The sequence below is a fragment of the Eulemur rufifrons genome, chromosome 7 (genome assembly GCF_041146395.1).
Source record: "Eulemur rufifrons isolate Redbay chromosome 7, OSU_ERuf_1, whole genome shotgun sequence".
Classification (NCBI taxonomy): Eukaryota; Metazoa; Chordata; class Mammalia; order Primates; family Lemuridae; genus Eulemur; species Eulemur rufifrons.
The window spans coordinates 200650538-200675571 of record NC_090989.1 but is presented as its reverse complement, the minus strand read 5'-3'; the positions used below and the strand labels follow the sequence as shown (position 1 = coordinate 200675571).

Here is a 25034-nt window from a genome sequence, read left to right as displayed (position 1 = left end):
AATCTTCCATTATCCATATGTACCTGGATATAATTGGAATTCTAGCCATTTTCCAGGAAAAATTTTATCCTAGTAATGTGTCCAGTGGGCTGCAATTTTCCCTTACTTTTCGCTTGCTTGCTTTCTTTTTTCCACTATTTTTGCTTGTAGTTTTTAATTGCTGCTATTCTTTGATGACGATGATGACGATGACAACTTACTGTTTGTGTCATTGTCATCAACTTAGTTCACGGTAGATTGTCTGGTTAGCCTGATAGTGTGATTTTGCATATTTGCATCAGCATTGTTTGGCTTATAATTTGGCTTATAATAATCTAATAATTTCAACATCAGGACTTGTTTGTGGTCTAGTTCAAGTATGAACCATCCACAGAAGACTTATGCTAGATCTATCCAAGTTAAATAACCTGATAAGTATAATAGTTTCAGTTTATAGAGCATTGTCTAAAATTGTGTGTGTAAGTTCGTATTCTTCTAACGTAAATTAGAAGCATTCCATGTACATTTGTTACAGAGCCTTTTTCACCGAGTTCTTTTTCCATGGAAGACTGGCAACAAGGTCAAGAGCATGGGCAACTTTGGCAGCCCCACTTGGAGTAGTTGTTCTTGCAGCCTTTTTTCTTCTCAGATCATTCACAATTGTATCACGCTCGCCTCGGGAACACTTCTCAGCTAGCGATTTAAAGCCCTGAAGCCACAGGAGCTAACATTCATTTTAGGGAACATTCTGCCATGAACAATATGTAATCTGTTCTTACTGCCACTACCAAAAAAGGTGGACTGGCTAATTCAGGCAGCGTTTGAACACACGTGTTAAAATAGTGTCAATTTAATAATGTTGAGGCTTGCAGATTGGGTCATGTACTTTTACTAAATGTATATAAGTAAACGTGGATTGACTGCATATTTACAGAGTGTTATTATTTTCAAAGATGAGTCTCTTCATTTTTCCTTTGTATTTTTCCAGCCATTGGATTAACAAACATTAGATTCTAGTGAGGGATTTATTTTTCGCCATTGCTTTTATAATTTTTAACTCTTTTTTTTTTTTTTTTTTTGGTAAAGAGATGGAGTCTCTCTCTATTGCCCTGGCTGGACTTAAACTCCTGGGCTGGTCTTCCCTCTGTAGCCTCCCAACTAGCTGGGACTGCAGGTGCATGCCACAGCACCCACCTATCTACTTTTTGATCTGTAGCTACTATTTCTGGTATACTAGTCTCTTCATAAGCATCTTTTAGGTCAGCTTTTACAGAACTCTGTAATGTGTACGTATAATGGTTTTGAAAACAGCAGGAATAACAAAAATGTTAGTCTGCTTACAAAGTCACTTTCAGTTTCAATATGCTTATTATACCAGGTAATTTTTCTGGGTCTTGTTTTATGAAATCTGAATCTGTCATTACGAAGCAAGCATTGCTCATTTAAAAAAACATGTTCACCTGTTCAAAAATATTTAATACTAGAATTTTTTAAGATGTGCCAGTGTACCAAGTGTAACCCAACTAAAGTTCCTAATGTTCTTTTTCAGTCTTGGGAGCAGACTGACTGTTAACATAAAGAAGGAAGGATGAGTAATGGTTAGGAGCATGGTGAAGCTAGACTGCATGGATTCCAAAACAGGCTTTCACCCTGCTTAGCTGTGCGATGAATCACTTAACTTCTCTGTGTCTTAGTTTCCCCATTTGTAAAATGGAAATTTTAATAGTACTTTGTAAGGGTTGTCATGAGAATTAAACAAGTTATCATTTTAAAGCACTTAGAGCGGTGGCTCACATCTTGGTTGGGAGGATTGCTTGAGACGGGGAATTCAAGACCACCCTGGGCAATGCAGCAAGACTCTGTCTCTACAGAAAATTTTGTAAAAAGTAGCCCAGCTGGTGTGAGGCTGGTGATGCTCCCCTGTAGTCCCAGCTACTCAGGGAGGCTGAGATGGGAGGATCACCTCAGCCCAGGGATTGGAGGCTGCAGTGAGCTATGATTATGCCACTGCACTCCAGCCTGGGTGACAGAGTGAGACACTGTGTCTAAAAAAAATAAACAAATATATAAATAAAAGGACTTAGAAGAGCTTAGAATAAAGCCTGGGAAATGGCAAGGACTCTGTTTGCCATTATTGTGTGCTCTGCTGGATAGTTTTCTCATTTGCTTTGATTTTGGGTGTGGGGAATGTGTTTTGTTTGTTTAAATCTCCCCCCTCCTCCAAATACAACACACAGGATAAAAATCAAAGCTTGAGAATTGAATGGTAGATTGTGGCTAGGTCTTTTTTGCAGGGCTTAATTCTAGTAGACTACTTTCGAGAATAACTACTAATATTTATGCATCTAGTATATGCTGAGCTGTTCTAAGTGTTTTACCTGTATGAACTCATTTAATCATTACTACTTCCTGATGAGGTAAGTTCTATTCGTAAGGAAAAAGAGCCATGAAGATTAAGTAAACTGCTCAAAGTCCCCTAACTCATAAGTGATGGGTACCTGGCTGGTCATCCTGCGATAGGTGTAGTTAGCTTTGAGTCAAGTGTTAGTGAACTCTAAATGAGAATATGTTTGTCATCGTTCAGGTGATAGAGAACGTGTGAGAAGCAGCGTGCTGGGCTCACTGCTGTATATTAGTTAACATGGGAATCCGTGGTCATTAGACCCTACAGTGTGCCTCCCATGCTCCTACACTTCCAGCGTGACACTTCAGACACCTGCTGTGTGTCAGGCCCTGTTCTGTGTGCTGTGGGTACGATATTGAACCAAATGAAGTTCCTGCTTTCATGTAATTGACATACTGATGGGGAACAGCAATAAACAAATACAAATGTCATGTCAGTGCTATGAGGAAAAATGAAGCACGGTGCGGTAAGAGTTATATTCTTACTTTCTGTAGTCTTGATGCTCTGGCATCTGGGCCCCTGCTGGTCCCTCTCAGGGTGAGCTAATTCTTGGAGGTAACAGACTACTCCCCTGTGAGAATGCCTTTCAGATGCAAACAGCCAATTCAGTGTCCTACTCCAAACCACCTCCTCTGTCTGGCTCCTTGATTCCAGGAGGCTGTATTTCTCTGCCCTGATCACCCCAGGGCCAGGTACCAGACAACTAGGGACAGCATCTGTATCCTAGAACCTACTGAAATTATTCAAGTGAGCCAATGCTACGCCTCCTTAGCCTGCCATGCCTTTCCTACTGAAATCATGATAGAGGCTTTGTCAGCACTTTGCCCTGGCTCTTTTGCCCCTGACCCACCCTGGTGCATTCCTGTGTGGCCCTGTGTGGTGGGGCAGGCCCTCTCCTCTTGGGAACTGTGAGGAACAATCTGTTATTTCAGTGGCAGTCATCTCATGATCTGTTGGCCTCACCATACCTGAATAATAATACAACCTACATTTTAAAACACAGGGTGAAGAGGGAGTATTGAAAAGAACTTATCAATTCCAAATGAAAAGTAGGGGCATCCTCTTAGTAATTCCTTTAAGAAGCATCCTTATCCTTCTGAACCAAGCTTTGTGATGTCTCCCACAGGTCAGATAAGTGCTATTCACTTTGGGTCAAGCCACGTGGTGTGTAGTGGAATTTTATGTAGGCCTTAAAGGATCTAGAGTTTTCAAGTTTCCAAGTGAAAAGGAGAGGAAAGACCCTTGCAGAGCTCAATGGAGTGCTTGAGTGTGAGTTTTCCATTAAGTGTTGGTGGGAGGCTGACACACAGCAGCTGCAGGCCGCAGAGGCCCTGATTCAGTCTTCTCAGGGCCAGAGAATCAATGGTCACCATACTGTGCTACAACCAGTTTAAGTAGTACTGTCCTTTTTCTTTAACTGAAACTGCTTAATTAAAAAGAAAAAATTTGTGACATGTAATGAAATAATTGATTTTTTAAAAACTGTATTTTTGCTGGCTGGCTAGTTAGCCAGCCTTAAGCATATACAGGGGTGGAGGCACAGCCTTGCCACAGGATCTTGTTCCAGTGTTCAGTATCTTTGTCATGAGAGCATTTTTCTCTTACTTTGGACCAGGATCTGTCTTCTAGAAACTTCTATGACACTGTTCTGTATTTTGCCATGTGGAGCTATAGAAGTTAAGTCTATCACTTCATACACAGCCAGCCCTTAGAGGTAGCTATTTTGGGTCTTCTTTGTTTTCCACTTTCCAGAGTAAATCCTCTCAGCCTCTTTGGCCACCCGTAGGAGTTGCCCTCAAGAGAAGCCTAGTTTATTCCATCCTTAGAATTGATTTTCCTCCATTTCCTGAATTTGTTTAATTCCTGCTAAAATTCATTTAATTGGTTTCCTGCCATAATTCAAGTCTATTGGGGCATTTTTAAATAATGAATCTTTTCTATTAGCTGTCCCTTGTAGTTCGGTGCTATCTAAATTGAATATGGATGTCTTCATCCAATTAAAATATTCAACAAGGCAGGAACAAGACCCTATAATGGAGAATCCAGCCTTCTAAGTTGATGCTGCTGGGGGTTCATGCCTGTAATCCCAGCGCTTTAAAGGGCCAAGGTGAAAGGATCACTTAGGCCAGGAGTACTAGCCTGGGCAACATAGTGAGATCCCATCTCTATAAAAATTTAAAAATTAGCTGGGCATGGTAGTGCATGCCCATAGTCCCAGCTACTCTGGAGACCGAAGCAGGAGGATCCCTTGAGCTCAGGAGTTAGGGGCTGCAGTGAGCTATGAAGATTCCACTGCCCTCCAGCCTTGGTAACAGAGTGAGACCCCATCTGTAAAAAATAGGGGGCAGGGGTGGAAGAGAGAGAGAGAGAGAGAGAGAGAAAGTTGATGATGCTGCTGACCCAGTAGTAAAGATTTTTTGTTTTTGAGAGACAGGGTCTCATTCTGTTCCCTAGGCTAGAGTGCAGTGGCATCATCATAGCTCACTGTAGGCTCCAATTCCTGGGCTCAAGCCATCCTCCCACCTCAGCCTACTGAGCAGATGGGACTACGGGCAAGTAGCTGGAACTACAGGTGCACATCAACATGTTGGAGTTATTTCTTAAATATTTTTTATGGAGATAGGGTCTTGCTATTGCCCAGGGTGGTCCTGAAGTCCTGGCCTCAAGCAATCCTCCCACCTTGGCCTGCCAAAGTGCTGGGATTATAGCCATGAGCTACCGTGTTTGGTCAGTAAGGCATTTTTTGAGTAAGATTCATCCACCATTTTTGAAATTAGACTTTTTTGTAAGAAAGGAAAATTCCTGTGTTTGAAACACTTGATGAGATTTACTAAAGAAATAAAAACACATATATGCAAAATACCCAGTAGATTGTCAGATGTTTATTTGAAGCGTTATCGGGTATAAGAATCCTTCCATCAGGCTCTTTGTGGGGAAATCCTACTTACACCCACCTCAGTAAGCTTGCTTGCTTCATTCATTTCCCTCCTCCCTTTCTCTCTCCATCCCTGCCTTCCTCCCTCCTTCCTTGCTTCCTTCCTTCTTTCTTTCTTTCCTAGCTTCCTCAAACAACAGTTTAGTCCATAGAATAGAATAAGCTTCCAATGAGCTGAGCAAAGAGGTTGGCTTTAGAGACAGAGAAAGGATGAAGAAAACAGAAGCAAAGAACAGGGAATGTGTGAATGGACAGTGACAGGGAAATAGAACAGTAGAAGAATAACTGCTTAATTAACATGAAGTTACTTTTGGCTGCTTCTCTGTGTGTGAGGATTAAAGTGGAGGAAACTTTATTATCATGCCCATTAAACTGGCCTGTTTGGGAAATTGGCTGTCATCTCTCTCCTGATTTCTTGGAAGGTCAGATAAGTTAGTTTAGGATTGAAGATGTGAAACCTTAGCATTAGTGACTCCATTTTGATTATTGGTCTGGTCTTTTGGGGCCTAATGCAGTAGCTTAGTCCAAAACAGTGGCTTATGATTTTTATTTAATGATTCTCCCAATTTGGTCAAGCTCTCACCTGGGGGAGTGTAACTGAAACCTAGGGTGTCAGCACTACTCTCAGTTCCCCTCATTTTGGGTTTCCAGTCTCAGCATGGCACTTACAGGTTAGGGTGTCCTCATTATCATGTGTTTCTTTGACGTTTTATTGTTCTAGCCAGAGAAGGGCCCATTGGAAGACTAGCATGACTGTCAGGAGGATAATACCAAGAGTTTGGACTATGCTCCCTAGGTAGAGTCTTCATGAATCGAACGAACTAAAATCAAATGGCCAGATGTGGAGTCTACCCATGTTAACCAGGTAGTCTGCTCTGCAATACCTGATGTATTTATTGCTGTCCAGAAAGAAGTGTCATCAACTGCACACATTCTTCCCTCTTGAGGCAGTAGGTAATCTAGCATTCCATGACCAGGTTAAATTAAAGCAGGGAGTGCAAGTTCCCCACAGAAGCGACCAACTGTGAAATTTTCTCTGCAGCATTATGCTGCCAGGTGAAAGAGGTAGGCATAAATAAGGAAAAATGAAGAGGGAGTGAGAGTCTTATCGTGATGAGAAGTCTTGTCTTGATGGGTTTGGGCAAAGCTGTCCACAGCATGAAGTCAGCAACTTCATGTCATGTTGTGACATCGGGCATTCTGGTGAACCCATGCCTTGAGGCTGGGTGCAGTGGCTCATGCCTGTAATTTCAGCTAAGGTGGGTGGATCGCTTTAGCCCAGGAATCTGAGGTTACAGTGAGCTGTGATTGCACCACTGCACTTTAGCCTGGGTGACACAGCAAGAACCTGTTTCAAAAGAAAAAAAAATAGAAGAAATGAGTTGAATTGCTCTTACTTAAATGTCCTTTCATAATCAAAACTTTGAATATATGTTGTATGGTCCTTACGGGACTTTCCTTAAAGCACATGTTTTCCTTTGAATAAATTATTCCTTTCCAGATTTAACTATCTTCGGCCATCTGGTTCCCAGATTATGAAATCTCTGGCATTTTTATGCAAATTGTCAACTTTTTTAAAAGTTCTATGCCAGTGCCCGCGTGTTCCTCTGGAGTTTTCGCTATCAGCAGCTTAAAAGTTGTTGATTATTTTAGTTGGAAATCTCTAAGGTAGCAGTGCGGATTCCTGAGATGAGCATGGACTTTGAAGCCAGACGTCTCAGAGTTGGCATCCTGGCTCCAGCGCAGACTAGCTGGGGGTTTGAACGCGCTGCCTCACCTGCCGCAGTCTTCCTTCTCTGTAAATTGGAGATGATCGTATTCGCCTGCTGGGGTTGTGGTGATTAAGTGAAATGAGATTGTAGATGTGGAGCCACTGGCTCTGTGCGCCAGACACAGCCAGGGCTCGGTAACTGGTAATGGCTTCTTCCGCCCCGTGCTGCTCATCTCACATAGCGCAGCGTTCCTTACCCCAGTGTTGCCAGTGTCTGCCTAATACGGAATTCTGATAGTAAGGTGAACATGGAAAGTCATTTTGGTGATACCCTGACACTGCTCTCCTAGGGAGTCTTTGGCTGCTCTTTCTGCCTAGGGAAGTAAGCTTGTACTTGTCATCTCTGTGTGGTCCCATTCATCTTTCCTTTGTGTTTTCCTAGTGCATTCCTGGTGTGACCTCTGCTGTAACTCGGGTTCTCAAACTTCAATGTGGTGTCTGTGGTGTATTATCTACTGCTGTTTAAAAAAATTTCTCCAGAACTTAGCAACTTCCAGAGAAAAACACTCCTCATCTCACAGTTTCTGAGAGTCAGGAATTTGGGAGTGACTTAGCTGGGCAGTTCTGACGCAGGCTCTGCTCTGTCCAGAGGTTTTGGTTGGATGTCAGCCACAGCTGCAGGCATCCAAAGACTTGACTGGGGCTGGCACGTCCGCTGTCCAGGGGGCGCACTCATGTGGCTGTTGCTGAGACTGCAGTTCCTCAGCAGTGGTGGGCACATGGCCTCCCTCCATTGCCAAGTGGGCTATCCATGAAGGTGCTTGAATGTCTTTGTGACACTGGAGCCAGTGACTTGCCAGAGCAAGGAGGGAGCTGCAGTGCCTTCTAGGAGCTGGTGAGTCTCTGAAGTCCCTGCCACCACTTCTGCCGTATGCTGTTGCTTGGGAGCAGGCCACTAAGTCCAGCCCACACTCAAAGGAAGGGATATTAAGGTCTGCCTTTGGAGGGGAGGAATTTATGGACATACCTTAAAACCGCCACACCTGAGGTGCTTGCTGAAAAGTAAGATTCTGAGGCCTCATTTCAGACCTAGTGATAGGTGGGACCCTGGAAGCTGCAGTTTGCCCAGGGACCCTAGTAGGTCTGATGCACGTGGTCTACAGTCCACACTTGGAGACACACTGCCCTGGCCAGAAGGGGTCACTTGGTCCTGGTCTTCCTTAAATGCCTTAATTGCTTGCACCTCCCCATCCTTGCTCACATACACAGAGCACTTGTACCGCACTTTCAACTGTGGACATCCTTTTTTAAGTCCTGCATAAATCTAGTACCTCCACGGTGCCTGCTGTCTGCGGCAGAAGTGAGCTCTCCCTTCCTTAAATTCCTGTCAGAGCCCATCTTTTTCCTGCTCTTTGGCTCTAATTCACTTTGGTTCAATTCCACTGCACTGCTAGTAGGGATTTAAAATGATTGCCTTCATTTGACCTGCTCTTCAGCCATCAGAACTATGATAACTCTGTGACAAGCATTTTGCTGTGCAGATTTAAAAGCAGTGTGGTCAGTAGGATGCTTAGGAGGCTGGCTCAAACCAGGCTTCTTGGTAGTGACGGCTTTCTTGCAGGCCTTTATCAAACAAAGGCATTCCTGTTGTGTGCCAGGCTTGGTTTTAGGTGTAGCGAAGGAAGACAGGCATGCTCCGTGTGCATGACAAGGTGATAATAAAAGGTGCACAAAAATGTATCATCACAACTTAAAAGACATTCTAGGGGAGAAGTGAACAGACGGCTATGACGTAAAACAAAGGAGACCGACTTAGATAAGTTTCCAGAGATTCTGCCTGAGACCTCAAGGATGACAAGGGAGGAGAGATTTAAAAGAACTTAGTATGAATGTGTTCTAGTAAGTGGAAGGGGTTGGGGTGACCAGAGCTGGTGCTGGAGGGTAAGCAGAGGCCACATGCTGCAGGGTTGTCGTGGCCGTGGTTGGCGTGTCACTCTTAAGTGCAGTATCCTGAGCTATATTGATACGGTATCCAAATTGGAGATTTTCTAATTTAGCAATTAGAAAATTAGAAATTCCCAATTAGTGAAAGTAATTGGGAGATCCAGATTAAAACTACCAACTCAACTACAACGGATTGGAAAACAGGATTTTTGTGGTAGCTTGACAGAGGGAAGCTAGAAAAGAACTCAAGGCTGATGGTTATCAGGGATGTGGGTGGCCGTCATCTCAGAACACAAAATGTGGGAGCGACCACAATGGCAAGGGGAGTATTTAGGTTGGAGATAAAAGTGCTCCTGCCTTTAAAAATGAGCCAGTATTTTAGACAGGAAAGGTTATTCATCCGATGCCACGCTCTTAAGTTCTGAGCCCAGGTTCATAGCTTAGGTCTGTCAAATCCCACCCATGTCCATCTCCCCTGAGCTGCTGATTCAATTCTAGGTGAGACCCAGTGGCTAGGGACAAGTGCCGCAACAGTCCTGTGATCTCTCACCAGCTTCCTTTGCACGGGGCCAGCTGCTCCTCCCTCTCAAGGCTTTTCCCAGCCCTTGCCTCCTGTGGGTGGTACTATCCCGGGTCAAATTCTGGCCAAATTCCCCATAGAAAGAGAGCAGGGCCTTGGAAGATCTTTTTCTTTCTTTCCCTGGCATCCTCTTGTTCGCAAGGGAGTTGAATAAAGTGGCCTCTATAATCTTGTAGTTTTTCGAGGTCATATTAACCCAGGCCACGATAATATGACCCTTCTCTGAATTTATAACATGTGAATATACAACAACAATTTGATATTTCTCCTTACTCTGTGGGATGGCCGGGCCCCTCTGCTGGCCTTGGCAGGGCGATTCTTCGTAAGGTCTCCCCTGGGTTCACTTGTGTGGCTGCATTCAGCTGGTGGGCTGGCAGGGGCTGGTTGCAATCAGGACAGTGGGTCCCTCTGCCTACATACTACCCTTCATCCTCACAGAGGCTCGACCAGCTTCTTTACACTGCTGCAAGAGAGCAAGCCCCGCGATGCCTAACATCTTACCCAGCCTCTGCTTGCTTTGAATTTGCTAATGCCCCGCTGGCCCAAACATGCCACATGGCCACACCTGTTAGTATGAAAGAGGCACTCCACAAAAGCATGGACATGTGAGGCATGACTCATTAGGGTCACTAATGTAACAGACTATCACAGCCCTCAGTGCTAAATCACCTGTCATCTACAGTGAGGGTTTCGCACGGTGGTTTTGTTCCAAATATTCTCATAGAATTATTTGGTGTAGATAGTGAATCAGACTAAATTTAATCATAAGAAAACTGTTCTTGCCCAAGTCTAATCTTATGTTTTCAAGATAGCAAAATGAAAGTCAGGGTGTGGCACCTTCCCTCTTTGAGACCTCTGCTGTTTTTCAGAAATGGAAGTATTTGGTAATAATTTATAAAGCTACTTGAAAGTGACTCTAGACTTTGATATTAGTCTTAGATATGGAATAATAAACATTATCGATAAATTTATTACCTAAGAGAATTTACAATTATATTGCAATAGTGGAATATAATATTTAATAACTTATATTGGGGGGTTGTTTTGTTTTGTTTTTTAGATCGACCAAGAGATAAAAATTATGACGATGCTGCATCATCCACATATAGGTACTTTCTGCTTTTTAGAATACTTTTGGGTCTAAATGCATTGTTGAAAGCATGCCATAAAGATAAATATGTATTCAAGAAATGGTAGAAAGAGATTCTTTCCCTTCCCCTACCCCAGATAGGGGAATAGAATACATATCCAAACTTTTGATCATTTGTATTAGCTTTTTGAAATTACTGAAGAGGGGTTTAAAAGCTTAGGTGTTAAACATTTAAATTTAAAGCTTTAATGCAGTAGAAACATCTATAATCATAACTATAATTTTCTGATTCTTTAATATATTAGAAAATATAATTATATTTCATTAGTAGAGAGAAGGGAATTATAGGAAGTCAGAATTAATATTTTTGGGAATTCTGCCTCCAGACTGTCTTCTCACTCAAGGCTGCAACATCAGTTTTTTTCCTGGATCTCCAGCCTGCCTTGCAGATTTTGGACTTGCTAGCTACCACGATTTCATGAGCCGACTCCTTAAAAATAAATCTCTCCCCCTCTCTCTCTCTCTCTCTTTCTCTAAAAAAAGAAAAAAAGAAAGAATTAATATTTTCAAGGGTATAATACTTTGTGCTGTGACTAAGTTCCAGAGAAAATACTTGTACACTGAATCATATTTAAAGGATGGGATACTTGCTATTGAAAGGGATTTTGACAGGAATTCTTTCATAAAGCAAAGGTTTGTTTCATGTGCCCTCTGTGTGTATAACTCTGTGTTAGGTGCTATGAGGTCGGTTTAAAGATGAGGAAGTACCTCCCCTCATAGTAATTATAAGAACAAAATGAACATATACAAATTACTCAATACTGACCCTACACTATATATACCCAATTGAAACTTTTGATCCCACATATATCACAATAAGGCTCTTTTTAAATTATTTAACTGCTTTATATATAACATATATCTCAAAATGTATTTTATATGTCAGTGATAGCTCCTACAATCTACAAAGAGTATTTCAAGAGTGAAATCACTCTTAAGATAGTCCATATAAGTTTAGTATCCACGTAAGTTGTAGGAAATGAGAGGGGTAATGTTCAGTGTTAAAGTTAGCCTACCAAGAGTACTTGAGGCACGTGGAATATAAGAATAACATGGAAACACAGGCAGGAAAAAGCTTTTACACAGAACTGCTGGTTTTGATTGTATACTTTAACAAAAGGCTTAGGCTCTGTTTCATCAAATCTAAGCCACCATCATTTAAAAGGCATCATTTTTTTATATACTACTATAAAGGAAAATGCTACCAAGCCATCATCCTAGTATCAGGGATAGTAATTAAAATAGAGATCTCAGAATCAGTGAAATACAGGATGTTTGAAGAACAGGATGATACGAGGAATAGAATAGCAGGAAGAAAACCTCCTTTCTCTGCTTTTTCTTTCAACCCTTTGGGCCAGCCAGCCAGCCAACTCTGGATTTCAAATTCCAACTTTTCACCAGAAAACTTTATCACTACTGCCTAGGACTAGCTAACGTAAACATATTTATTTTGTCCCTTAATTACTTCAGTTATACCCCAGTTAGAGTTCTTTACTTACTAAATGGCATATCTTTGATAATAGACTGAAATTTTTAAAAATTCATTTTGCGTTAAAATAGTCTTCCCTGAAGAGCCAAAATGTGCATTGGAATATTAGAAAGATTTTATTTTTATGCTGTTCAGCAGCCACGTATGCCTTAACTTTCTTAAATGGTTTTTCTTGGCAATTTGAACATATCAGAGTCTAAGGAATGGACTGATGGTTTTATTCATGAGTTCGTCAAACATTTATTGATCACCATGTGAGGCACTTGTTTGGCCTAATACTCTAGTAAATAAATCCTCAGAAAATCACGTGAATATAAAAGACTAGTGTGCCCCCTGCCTTTTTCTGTAAATTTCATTTTAAAGTAAGTATTAACACAATCAAGTAGATATGCACAGTGGTCACTTGGTAGCCTGAGAGATTTGCTTCAGTTTCATTTAAAAATGTGTATCTTCCCAATTGATGTGTTACAGTTTTATGAATCAGCAGCAAGAGAAATAGTTTTATTGGTTACAAAGGGACTGCTGTAGCAAAATCACACTGACCTACTAAAAATCATTCCTGAAGAAAATAAATTTTTCCGGTTAATTGCAGTATAATGCATTCTACTTTCTTTCCTCTCTGGCTTCAGAATAGTAATAAAGGAAACTTGTTCTTTGGGAGTTGTGGTAAGTTTTCCAAGCAACAAGGGTCTGAGGTGGAATTATATCCTTAAAGCCATAATGACAAGTGAATGGATGTCCAGTTATAGGAGTCGAGTAGATCTGAGCGATTGCTGCAGGTTGTGAGAAATGAGACCACTTTTCCTCAGGCGCAGAGGGTGAGCTGGTGGGAGGGCAGGTAGCCAAGAAGCAAATAAAGGGCACTGACAGCGACGACAGAGGAAGAAGCAAGCACAGATAGCCCTTGCTCGACTGCCGAACGCATCCTGAAGTCTCACTGAGTACCCAGAAATGATCTTCATTTTTATGGAATTCCATGCTTTTATAAAAACTTTTCTGTTGTGTAGTATTTGCTAAAATTCCCTGAAAGCATTTTTGAGAGGGCCAGCTGTTAAAATCTTTAACAGGGAAACAGTTGCTTTTGATAGTTACAGTTTATATGTGCATGGCTTGTGCATACAGACGTTTGTTTCTTTCTCTCCTGTATCCTCTCCCCTCCCCCAGTGCAACTGTATGAGGTCATCAACAGCGGGACCAGCATATACCTCATTATGGAATATGCCTGTCATGGTAAGAACATTTATATATTACATATTGGGGTTTTCTTGTTTCTTCCCTTTTAAAAGAATACACAAGCACACTGCCCATATAATTGTTAAGGTTTCATTTAACATCCAGAGTCATAAAAGACTAGGATGAGAGTCCAAAAAGCTGACTCTTAGCAATTCTATGGGTTGCCATTAAGTGTTTCCCTATTAGCTTTGTTAATTGATACAAGCCAAGACCCTGGATTTTTGTTGTGGAAAATACACATCACATAAAATTTACTATTGTAACCATTCTAGTGTACAGTTCAGTGGCTTTAAGTGTGTTCACATTGCTTTGCAGCCCTCCCCACCATCCCTCTCCAGAACTTTTTCATCTTGCCAAAGTTAACCACTCACCCCTCCCCCAGCTCCTGGCAACCACCGTTCTATCTGCCTGTGTGAGTTTGACTGCTGTGGGGACCTCACGTAGGGATCGCAGCACTTGTCCTTTTGGGACTGGCGCGTTTCACTCAGCTTAAGGTCTTCAAGGTTCATCCATGTTGTGGCATGTTTCAGAATGTCCTCCCTTTCTAAGGCTGAATAGTGTTCCATTATGGGTGGGACACACACATTTTGTTTATCCCAAGTATTTGGATTTTAAAATGTGTTAATGCATTAGTCTGTTTGAAGTAAACGTGTGTTGTGGCTTAGATGCTTCTCTTTATCAGATTTTAATATGTCATTGATGGCCCTCTTTTCTCAGGCCACAGATGACGGTTAACAGTGTATAGGACTAGGTTTTCCTTAAAATAAAGATTGGTCACTATTTGCCTATAAGGTTGTAAAAAATGTAGACATTTTCTGAAATGCACATGTATAGCTTCTCTCTTTTATAAAGATTCTCATCTTATGGTTGAGGTTGGGCTGGGCTTGTAGTTTGTGGGCCACATGTAGTTTCATTGTCTGTGGAGGGCAGAAGCTTTTTTGTTTATCTTTCTGTGTCCCCTGCCTCTGGCACAGTGCCTGGCACAGAGCAGATACTCAACAAATAAGAATTAGATGCATGAAATTATAAACTATTGGGCGTGCCTTCTGTCGAACTCTACAGTAGAGTAGTTTTATTTTATCGTTAGTTGGTATTTTGGTCCACGTTGTAAAACCTGGAGACAGAACGTTACATCATGGCTCCATTGTAGTGAGTTTGCCATTCAATAAGAGACTGTAAACCTGTTGTGAGAAAGAACAGGTTTTAGTAGGCACACCTCTGACACCACGTTTTCATAGTCCTAATTAACTATTAGTTGTGTATTTTATGTTTTAAATGTGTAGTTTGGGAATCTGGTTGGGATTTTCAAACTTCAGGTGTTGTAGGAAGCACTGAAGGTTAATTGCGGAGCCAAGAAATCGATATGGAGTTCTAAGCCTTGCTACTCATCTCCCAGGCAGACACCATAGAGTGATGTTTATAACCTTCTTACGGCGTGGGCCTCTGCAGTGTAGAAAGTGCTTTCTCTTACCTGATCTCCTTTGACTTCCACAAGGACTCCATGGTGTGGCCGGGCTGTGAGTGATGGGCTTTCACCCTTGAGGAAATGGAGGCTGGGCAGCCTGACTGTGGGCTCACTGCCTGGCCTGGATCCCCAGCCTCTGACAACAGGTAGCCTGTCTGGTTTGTCAGAGGTAGTCTGTCATTGCTTTCTCTTCCTGTCTATTTTACGTACCCAGGTCATAGAGATTACTCATGTAGGGACAAGACAAAAAGATCTGAGAAGCATTCAGGTTTAATAGAAAGAGGACAGGCTTTGGAAAAGACAGACATGGGATAAAACCAGCCAGTGGCCCTCATTGACCTGACAAGTATCATGTCACACTGAGCTTCACAGTGGGCTTGGTGACCTAGCCCTCCCAGAGGTCTCCGTGCGTTGTGCAGCATTATAACAGCATTTAATGGATGGTGGTGGTGGTTTATTGTCTTGGGCCATTTGCTGTATTGAGCTCAACCAAACACTGTCCATCCCCAGGACATCTGGGTTACTGTTGTGCTCGCCCTTGTGAAAAGTTTCATTAAACTGACTACCCATCGCCCTCCAGGCTTGTACCTTTTCATTTGATAGAATCCTAGAACTTGCGACTTAGAGACTCTGAGTCTTAGACATTATCTAGGGCAACTTTCTAAGTTTTACAGATGAAACTAAAGCTCACATCGTTCTATGCCAAGGGTTCCATAGCTCTGTAGTTACAGAACCTGAAGTAGAACTAAGGACTCTCTGAACTGTGCTGTCCAGCACCCATCTAGCTACCTGTTCCCTGACCTGGGCAGGGGAACCATTGCTTGTTTTCCGCGCCCCCCCCCCCCCCCCCCAGTAAATAGCCTTAGAGATTTTCATTTCAGTTACTTAATCGGAGTGTTAATACATTTTTAATAAAGAATTAAAAGATTTAGGTTGAATTCCTGGTTTAAAAGTTGAACTCCTGATGTATACCTTAGTGATTATGAGTGTGACTTTATGGTTCCAGAAATCTCTTAACCAGCTTATATTGCATTTGGAGTTAGAAAAACTATTTTAAAATTATATTGACACACTTGGGCTTTGTCTATGTTAGTATACAACAGCCAGTGATCTTAATACATTAATTTTTTAAAGTCAAAAGTGTTTTCTGTGTGATTGCACACATCTTTAGTTGTTTTCACTTATTAACCACTGGTTTTGACATTGTGTACATCTCTGCAAATAGAAAGGCCATTTGCTTAGGAAATGTTGACATTTTAGTGAGCTGACAGTTGACTTCATAATTCAACATAGTTAAATGAATAGACAGTATGTAATGCCTTTTAAAAGATCATTTTGCAATCAAATGATAATATAAAAATCTTTATGCTTATCCATTATTTAAAATTTATTTATGCAGAGTTACGGTTAAGAGACATTAATGTATAATTCAACTACAAGAATGTTTTAGTGGAATGTTGTCACAAAGGTGATGGAGATATTTGTCATGTGTGTGAATTACGCACATGTTCTTTCCCAGAAAGAGTTGATATCTAATTTTCTAAAGCAGTATTCTTTTCTGTTGATTTCAGAGGTGGTGTTTCTTTATTCTAAATTGGTAAGCAGTTGACAGTACTAATAGTACATTCCTCAAAATGTCACCTCTCTTCCTCAAAGAATTAATATTGTGTAAACTGCCACCAAGATGTTCATCCAAGAGTTCTGTTGACTGCACCCCCACTGTGTCCTGAGCCCCCACTTCTCACCAGCACTGCACTTTGCTCTCTCGTCCCAGTTGCTGTCATGCTTGGCTCCGTTATTGGACTAGTCTCCCAACTGGTCTCCCTGTCGCTGCCCTTCATCCTGACCCCCTTCCCCCCGACAGCCAGTGATCTATTTTTAAGTAGTTTCATCTTCTCTGCTTCTCATCGCTGTTAGAGTAAAGCCAGAGTCCTTACCAAGGCCTGCAGGGCTCTTCCTGGCCTCATCAACTACCTGTCTTCCCCTTGCTCTGCTTCTCCAACCCTATGGCCTCCTTGCTGTTTGTTACTTGCTATAGAATCTTACCCTAGATTACTACCTTGTGCACTCCCTCAAGTAGTCAGCAGAACAGAAGCAGGCAAGTCCATGTACACACACACACACACTCTCGCACACACACACTCTGGCACACACACAAACGCACTCTCATGCACTCCACCTGTTTCTTTCCCCTACTTCTCCACAGCACTTGTTATCCTCTGACACAGTGTGTATTGGTTTGTGTATTGTCTGTCTCCCCCTACTGGAATGCAAACTCCACGAGGAAAGGGACTTTTCTGTGTTCACTGCTACTTCTCTTTTAACACACCTGACTTTATCCTTTTGACTTTCAATTTTCATTACTGACTTTTTATTAAAGGATATTGAAAACACATCATGCCCTTTAAAATAAAAGTTATATGATTGAAGCACATGAGAATTTAATTTTAAGGCTTTTCTCCTGTTTAAAGATGTTAGTAGTGAACTTACATGCCTATGGTTAAACTTAAGACCAGCTTAGTTTAAATTCCACATATTCCTGGCTAACTTCATACCTATATTTAAAAATGAGAGCATTGCTAAAAGTGACACATTATCAATTGATGGGAAAATTAATGTTCAGAGTGGGCCTTCTGCTTACCTTTATTTCTCTCAATTGTAGGTGATGTATATGATTATTTACAAGAGGTGGGGAGAATGTATGAGGACGAGGCCAGGGAGAAGTTTCGCCAGGTAGGAATTATTGCATCTTTAGTTTGTTAACTTAATAGAGTTATCAGGCTTAGACCCTGAAGCAAAAAGTGTTTGCCTCTGTAAGTGCTTAGAAGGCTCATTGGATGGCAGACATTGGCCATTCAGCTGGACAAAATCATATTAAGTGCCCTTCGTACCTAAGGTACTGTGCTACTGTGCTAGAGGTAGCCATGGGTTCTATTCCTAGCTTTGTAACGTCAACATGAATCTCGCTCTTTGACTCTTCACTTTTGACTATTGAGCCTTAAAAATCTAGAGCTATAGGCCGGGCGCGGTGGCTCATGCCTGTAATCCTAGCACTCTGGGAGGCCAAGGTGGGCGGATCGTTTGAGCGCAGGAGTTCGAGACCAGCCTGAGCAAGAGTGAGACCCCATCTCTACTAAAAATAGAAAGAAATTATATGGACAGCTAAAAAAAATATATATATAGAAAAAATAAGCTGGGCATGGGTGGTGCATGCCTGGAGTCCCAGCTACTCGGGAGGCTGAGACAGGAGGATCGCTTGAGCCCAGGAGTTTGAGGTTGCTGTGAGCTAGGCTGACGCCACGGCACTCACTCTAGCCTGGGCAACAGAGTGAGACTCTGTCTCAAAAAAAAAAAAAAAAAAAAAAATCTAGAGCTATAGATGTAATATCTATGATTACATTAATTAAAGCCATTTCAAAGTTTTTAGCAAGAAGGATGGCACAATCCCAAAATTTATTAGTTTTGTCTTATAGAAGCCAACCAAATAGAACTCAATCTATTAATTAGTGATTTTCCTCTTTGCTTATCTTTACATTGCCTTTAGGGACACAGGGGCTTTAATCATCAGGTTTGAAGCATAAAGGTGACTTAACTCTTCTGTCTCTATTAGTAATAGTTAGTATTATTGATTGACCAAGCCAGACACTGGGATGAGTACTTTACCTACACGAATGTAAATCTTGCAGCAGCCTTGTGAGTTAAGAAGCATTATGCCCATTTGCTCCACATAAGACAACTAAGGCATGAGAAGAGGAAATAACTTGCCCAAAATTCAGTGCCTGTCAAGTAGCAGACCTTCCATAGATTCAGAGACTCTGGCCCTCTGAGTCTAAACCTCAAAGCTGTAACCATTATGTCGTGCTATTATTTAGACTAGGAATCAGCAAACTCTTTATGTAAAGGGCCACATAGCGAACATTAAGGCTTTGTGGTCCATACGGTCTCTGTTGCAACTATGTAACTCTCCTGTTACAGCATGGAAGCAACTGTAGACAATACCAAATGAATGAACATGACTGTATTCCAGTAAAGCTTTATTTGCGAAAATTGGGATGGGCCAGATGTGGCCCATATGGGCCCTGATTTGCCAACCCCTGATGGAGACGAAGGAAAGGAGCAAGTGCTTTCCTGCTTTTAAATGAACTCTGTCTGCCCCAGTGACAAGGTCCACATTGAAATGGCAGTAGGGCCTCGTTTCTTGCAGAATTTTACGGTTGTATTTTCTTCACGTATAAGTTTGTCGTGATAGGTAGGAGACTTCAAGTTTTGCATTTGGAAAGGTATTTTTAGCTGATTTTCCAGTTTTCTCTGAACAGTGCCTCCTTTGATTTGCTTAGTTGGATGTTTACAGTTAAGGACTCATTTCCAAGTTTCTTAACTTCCGTTGTTGCTTAAATTTAAAAGCTTAAGAAATCCTAATGGTACTTTGAATTAAAATCTATTAAATGTCAAAGTTGAAAGTACCTTTCACTGTCTTTTAACTTCTCTGATCCTCAGTTTTTTCTAGCTGTAAAAAGAGGAAATTCTAGTTGATGAATTCTGTCGTTCTTTCCAGTTCTAATATTTGATTAGAACTGTGGTCTATGAAAGGAAACTCAGATGTTTCCTAGAAAACCAATCTGGCCCTTCTCATAACTATACTCTTCATTTTTATAAATTAGCCAATATTTTTGCCTTATACTAACTTAATTTCGTTCCTACTCCGATGACTGTGACTTGCAAACATTTCTGTGAACATGGTTTATTGACTGTGAGGAAAGGCTAATGGCAGCCAGCAAGAGCATGTCTGTGTCCAGACCCTCTCCAAGGAAGCAGTGTGGTGCTTAACCCCACAGCTTCGGTTCTCTTCCATCTCTACCCAGCCCCGTCTGCCACCTGGTGGGATCCAGTTCATCAGAAAGGCTTAGACCTCTACTCAACTCAATCTTGAGGAAATTACTCTGGGTTTTTTGTTGTTTTGGCTTTGTTTTGTTAAGAGACGGGGTCTCACTGTGTTGCCCAGGCTGGATTCAAACTCCTGGGCTCAAGCGATCCACTCACCTCAGCCTCCTGAGTAGCTGGGACTACAGGCATGTGCCACTGCGCCCAGGTTCTGGTTTTTATTTTAAATTCCCCACAGAAATTCTGAAGCCTTTATTGGAAGAACCTATTAGTTGGACCAGGGAAGATGTGGGGGGTGTGTGTGAGTGTGCGTGCGCTTTTACAATTAATGGCTGTATTTACAGTGCTTAGCATTAATGTAATCCCTTCTCCTTCTTGCATTGTTTGCCTAAGATAGCTCCTTTAGACCTGGAAGAAACAACCGTGATATTGGTGCTTCTGCTTTTCTTTGTTTCTAATTGCCGTGCATTCCAGGAGCTTTTTAAGTCATCATTTCTTTGACTAAATAAAAAAAGTTTTCCTCTTTATGACAAGGATCATAGGCCCTTCTTTCCATATTCATGAGCAGGTGGGTTTTGCTTCACCATTCCCAGCCCAGTTACTACTTACACCATTTTAGTCGTTTGGTTGAGCTCTTGTTCTTTTCAGAGAAAAAGAATAGATTCCTGGCTCTATCTTTTTTGCTTACCTCTTTCTTGGAGGGCTGGTAATGTTAGTACCTCTGTTCTTTCATGTATGACTGCAAGTGAATTAGGCTGACATTCGTATTTTAACCTAGACAACATCCAGGTTCTCAACCTTCTTTAGAAGTCACTGCTCATAGCTTAAGAACGTGGCACACACCTATAAGCCCAGCTAGCCAGGAGGCTGAGGTGGGAAGATTGCTTGAGCTCAGGAATTTGAAACCAGCCTGAGCCAACATAGCAAGACCCTGTCTCAAAAATAGAAAAATTAATATTAATAAATTTACATGCAAAATACCAAAGAAAAGACTAGAAGCAAATACAAAACAACAAGAGATGCTGTCCTCCTTTAATGGTAACATGGGCATATATTTGTATATATTTTTCTATGTTTCCTAAAGTTTCTGTAATGAGCATATAAAGCTTTAATGTTAGAAAAGAAGACTGTTTTTAAAAAGTTGGCAGTAGACGTGAAATTTCAGTAAAACAATTGTTTAATTAACAGTGCTTTTCATAGTTCACACACAAAATTGCCCTTTTCATAGTTCACATGCAACATTCATTCATTCCTCCATTTTAAGGAAGAGGAACCTGACCCTCAGAGAGTGAAGTCAGTCTATTAACTTCCATAGTTGGGTTTTGAGTTGGTTACACAGTCATGGGAAGGTTGCACCGGAGCCATCTGGCCCTGGGCCTGGGGGCAGCCTGGTCCTCCAGATGCAGGCCGTTGGTTGCATCCTGGTGTTGGGCTCAAAAACAAGTGGAGTGTCAGCAGGAAGAGTCCACGAAGACACTTGCAGTTACAACTGGAGAGAACAGGAACGACATCCTCACCTGTCTCTTCTTGCCCTCACGCCTGAATTTCTCCAGATTGAAAAGTTCAAAGCATAAGGAAATTGCTTTTAGAAATCCACACATCGAGGTGCTCACTGAGTGTTTTGCATGTGTGAACATTAACGAAGTTACTTTCATCTTAATTATGCATCTGCACCTGTGCGAACTGACCCTTCCGTCTCTCCTTACTCAGGTGGTCTCGGCGGTGGAGTATTGCCACAGGATGTCTGTGGCGCACAGGGATCTGAAGGTATGTACCAGCGTCCTAAGTGTGTGCTCTATCTGTACGTGTTCAGTTCTCTCATCACACAAGTGAGGCGTAGATTAGATTTTGTTATTATACATAATGAAACAAAAATAAATCTCATGATAATTGGATCCTTTCAATCAAGTTCTAGTAGAGCATTCGAAATAAATAAAAGTGAAGTTTATGAGAAGCATTTTACATTTCAGTTAAGGTGCTGGTGGTTGATCTCTGGAGGGACAGTCATCAGACCGCCAAAGGGATGTGTGTGGTGCTTCCTCCGGAAGTTTGTGGTCACGCCTGGACAGTGTCCTCGGGGCCACCTGGCATTCTTTTCTACTTCTCCAGGTAGCATTGTCTCCTGTTAACAGCAGCGCCTATTTGAGACTCTTTCACAGCCTCCGCCCCGGCATAGGATGAGGTTTCCTATTTCACAGAGAAAATGGAGACACCAGGCAGAAACTCCCTGAGTCTTCCAGCAGAACCTCGTATGGATCAGTACCTGCACCTGCACGCATCCTTCCCTGTCCTCGTGTTACAGGAAAGCGGGCACCTCTGCTGACCCCACCTCTGTGTTCCGGGTCCTCTCTCCCTCCGTGGGCTGTGCGCTGTCCGATGCCTCCTTCTCTCCATTTTGTCATTCACTCTCTCTCTCTGCTTGCTTCTCACCAGCAGCGTTTATACATGCTCAAGTGCATAGCTTCTTTTTACCAAAAGTCTTCTCCACCTTAGGTCCCCTTCCAGATACACCCTTTTCCTCTCTTCGTAGTCACAGTCTTTGCCCTAAACATTTTCTACACTCTAAGTCTTAGCTTGCTCCTCACCCCTGCTCTCTCCTTACCTGATTGTCATTGACTGGCTCATTCCTCTCCGAGCCCACCCTCAGTGGCTTCGTGTTCCTCCATTAGCTGCGGTGGCCACCTGTGTGTCAATGACCCCAAATCCCTTCTTGCAACCACAGGGCTCTCCCAGGGTCCAGGGGCCAGCTGACCAAGGGGTGTCTTTCTCCACCAGAGTGTCCCTCAGGCACCTCAGGTACAGCAAGTTCAAAGCCTAAACTCTTCCTTCCTGAACTTGAACCTTCACTTCTCCTTCTCGTGACTAATGTTCCTGAGGTGTCCCTCTGGTTTGCCATCCACTCAGTGACCAGGTCCTTTTCCTGCTGCTGTCGTCTAACTATTGCTTACACTCGCTCACTCTTTCCTGTCTCTGTTACACTGTCCCAGGCCAGACGCCGTCACCTCATACTTGATTGTAACTCTAGTTTCCTGCCTGTTCTCTGCTTCCAATTTTCCCTGTCTCTTCTTCTCATGTGTGTTTTCCACCTTGCGCCCAGAATGGACTCTTTTAAAACCACATGTAACATTGTTATTTCTCTGCTTAAACAACTCTGCAGGGGCTTCCCATCGCCCTTAGGATGAAAACCCAAACCTGTTGGGTACAGCCCTTTGTGATTCGGCCCTGACCATCCTCCCCAGCCATCTCTGCCTGACTCTGTCTCCCACACACTTTCAGTGTCTTGAGTGAAACCCACGCTGTCTCTGTCACCTGTGTGTTCTCGGACTCTGCCTGAAACAGCGCCCGTCAACACACGCATCATGACCGGCTGCACCTTCTTGTGCTTCGACATGGCCTCCTCTGGGAAGCAGCCCCTCCCTTTCAGGTCCAGGCCGACAGCCCCCGTTCCTCCTCGGTTACACAGCACTAGGGTCTCAGGGCAGCTGCTTGTCTTTCTCCGTCTCCCCTTCTGAAGTGTGAGCTCCTGAGGGCAGGGCCCTATCTGTCTTGCTTATTATATGTCCAGACACTAATATAACATCTGTTGTGTAGTCGCTACATAGTAAATATTTGTTGCAATAAATGGAAGTGGCTGTGATTTGTCTCTTCAGTGGGATTTGGGAGTCTTCCTTCCCCAATGATAGCCATTTTACAGCTTTGTAGCAATTTTTGTAAAATGTGACTATCAACTTCATCAAGTGCCCAGTTTTTTTTAAAAGCCCCTGATTATTTTTCATGTAAAAAATCTTCCAAAGGGTCAGGCATGGTTGCCCATAATCCCAGCACTTGGGGAGGCACAGGCAAGAGGACTGTTTGAGGCCAAGAGTTCAACACCAGCCTGGGCAACATAGTGAAACCTATCTCATAAGAAAAATAACATTAAAAATTAGCCAGGCATGGTGGCACACGCCTGCAGTCCCAGCTACTCGGCAGGCTGAGGCAAGAAGGTTGCTTGAGCCCAGGAGGTTGCAGTGCAGTGAGCTGTGATTGCACCATTGCACTCTAGCCCCAGTGACAGAACGAGACCCTGTCTCTACAAAACAAACAAATGAAAAAAACCTGTCAAAACTTTTCTTTATCTTGGGGCAGTTGATACTTAAATTAGTATACGAATTAATGATGATTATTCTAGCACTTCGTGTCTGGTAGTGATTTTTTTTTTTTTTTTTTTTTTTTTTTTGAGACAGAGTCTCGCTCTGTTGCCCGGGCTAGAGTGAGTGCCGTGGCGTCAGCCTAGCTCACAGCAACCTCAAACTCCTGGGCTTAAGCGATCCTACTGCCTCAGCCTCCCGAGTAGCTGGGACTACAGGCATGCGCCACCATGCCCGGCTCATTTTTTCTATATATATTTTTAGTTGTCCATATAATTTCTTTCTATTTTTAGTAGAGACGGGGTCTCGCTCTTGCTCAGGCTGGTCTCGAACTCCTGACCTCTAGCGATCCACCCGCCTCGGCCTCCCAGAGTGCTAGGATTACAGGCGTGAGCCACCACGCCCGGCCTGGTAGTGATTGTTAATGTGATAAAATTAGGAGTTCAAATTTGTCTCCTGTTTTTTACTTCTAGAAGAAATGTTTTCTCATTTCATTAATTAGGGGATATTACGTTTATATCATTACAAAAAGCTGCTTTATGAAATGCCTAATCGTGCATAGTTCTAATTATATTTTGGTTAAATTTTATTTCTGTTGATGTTTTCCCTCTAGCCAGAGAATCTCCTCCTAAGTGCCAAGGGAGAAATAAAACTGGCAGACTTTGGCCTCAGTGCACAGTTTACACCGGGCACTCCACTGACCACCTACTGTGGGACACCGTATTATGTCGCACCAGAAATTGTGAGGAGAAAACCATACCACGGCCCCTCTGCAGATGTCTGGAGTCTAGGAGTCCTCCTTTACATGTTTGTTACCGGCACCCTCCCTTTCAAAGGGGACAATCTTAAGGTATTGGAAGCGGTTGTTGCATCCACGTAGTACACAAAACTAGAAGCAGTTTTATAAAATTATATGGGTTTAGGCCGGGCGCGGTGGCTCACGCCTGTAATCCTAGCACTCTGGGAGGCCGAGGTGGGCGGATCGTTTGAGCTCAGGAGTTCGAGACCAGCCTGAGCAAGAGCGAGACCCCATCTCTACTAAAAATAGAAAGAAATTATATGGACAGCTAAAAATATATATAGAAAAAATTAGCCGGGCATGGTGGCGCATGCCTGTAGTCCCAGCTACTCGG

The 25034-nt window shown here is 42.5% G+C and overlaps 1 protein-coding gene across 1 annotated transcript in view; it reads left to right on the top strand.

The window, feature by feature from the left end:
* LOC138385902 (MAP/microtubule affinity-regulating kinase 4-like) overlaps nucleotides 1-25034 on the top strand; it is a 57728-nt gene that overhangs the window by 24537 nt on the left and 8157 nt on the right. The window contains exons 5-9 of the mRNA XM_069472088.1: nucleotides 10614-10662; nucleotides 13357-13422; nucleotides 17553-17623; nucleotides 21482-21538; nucleotides 24515-24751. Coding sequence (XP_069328189.1) covers nucleotides 10614-10662; nucleotides 13357-13422; nucleotides 17553-17623; nucleotides 21482-21538; nucleotides 24515-24751 — 480 coding nt within the window. The remainder of the gene's footprint in view (nucleotides 1-10613; nucleotides 10663-13356; nucleotides 13423-17552; nucleotides 17624-21481; nucleotides 21539-24514; nucleotides 24752-25034) is intronic.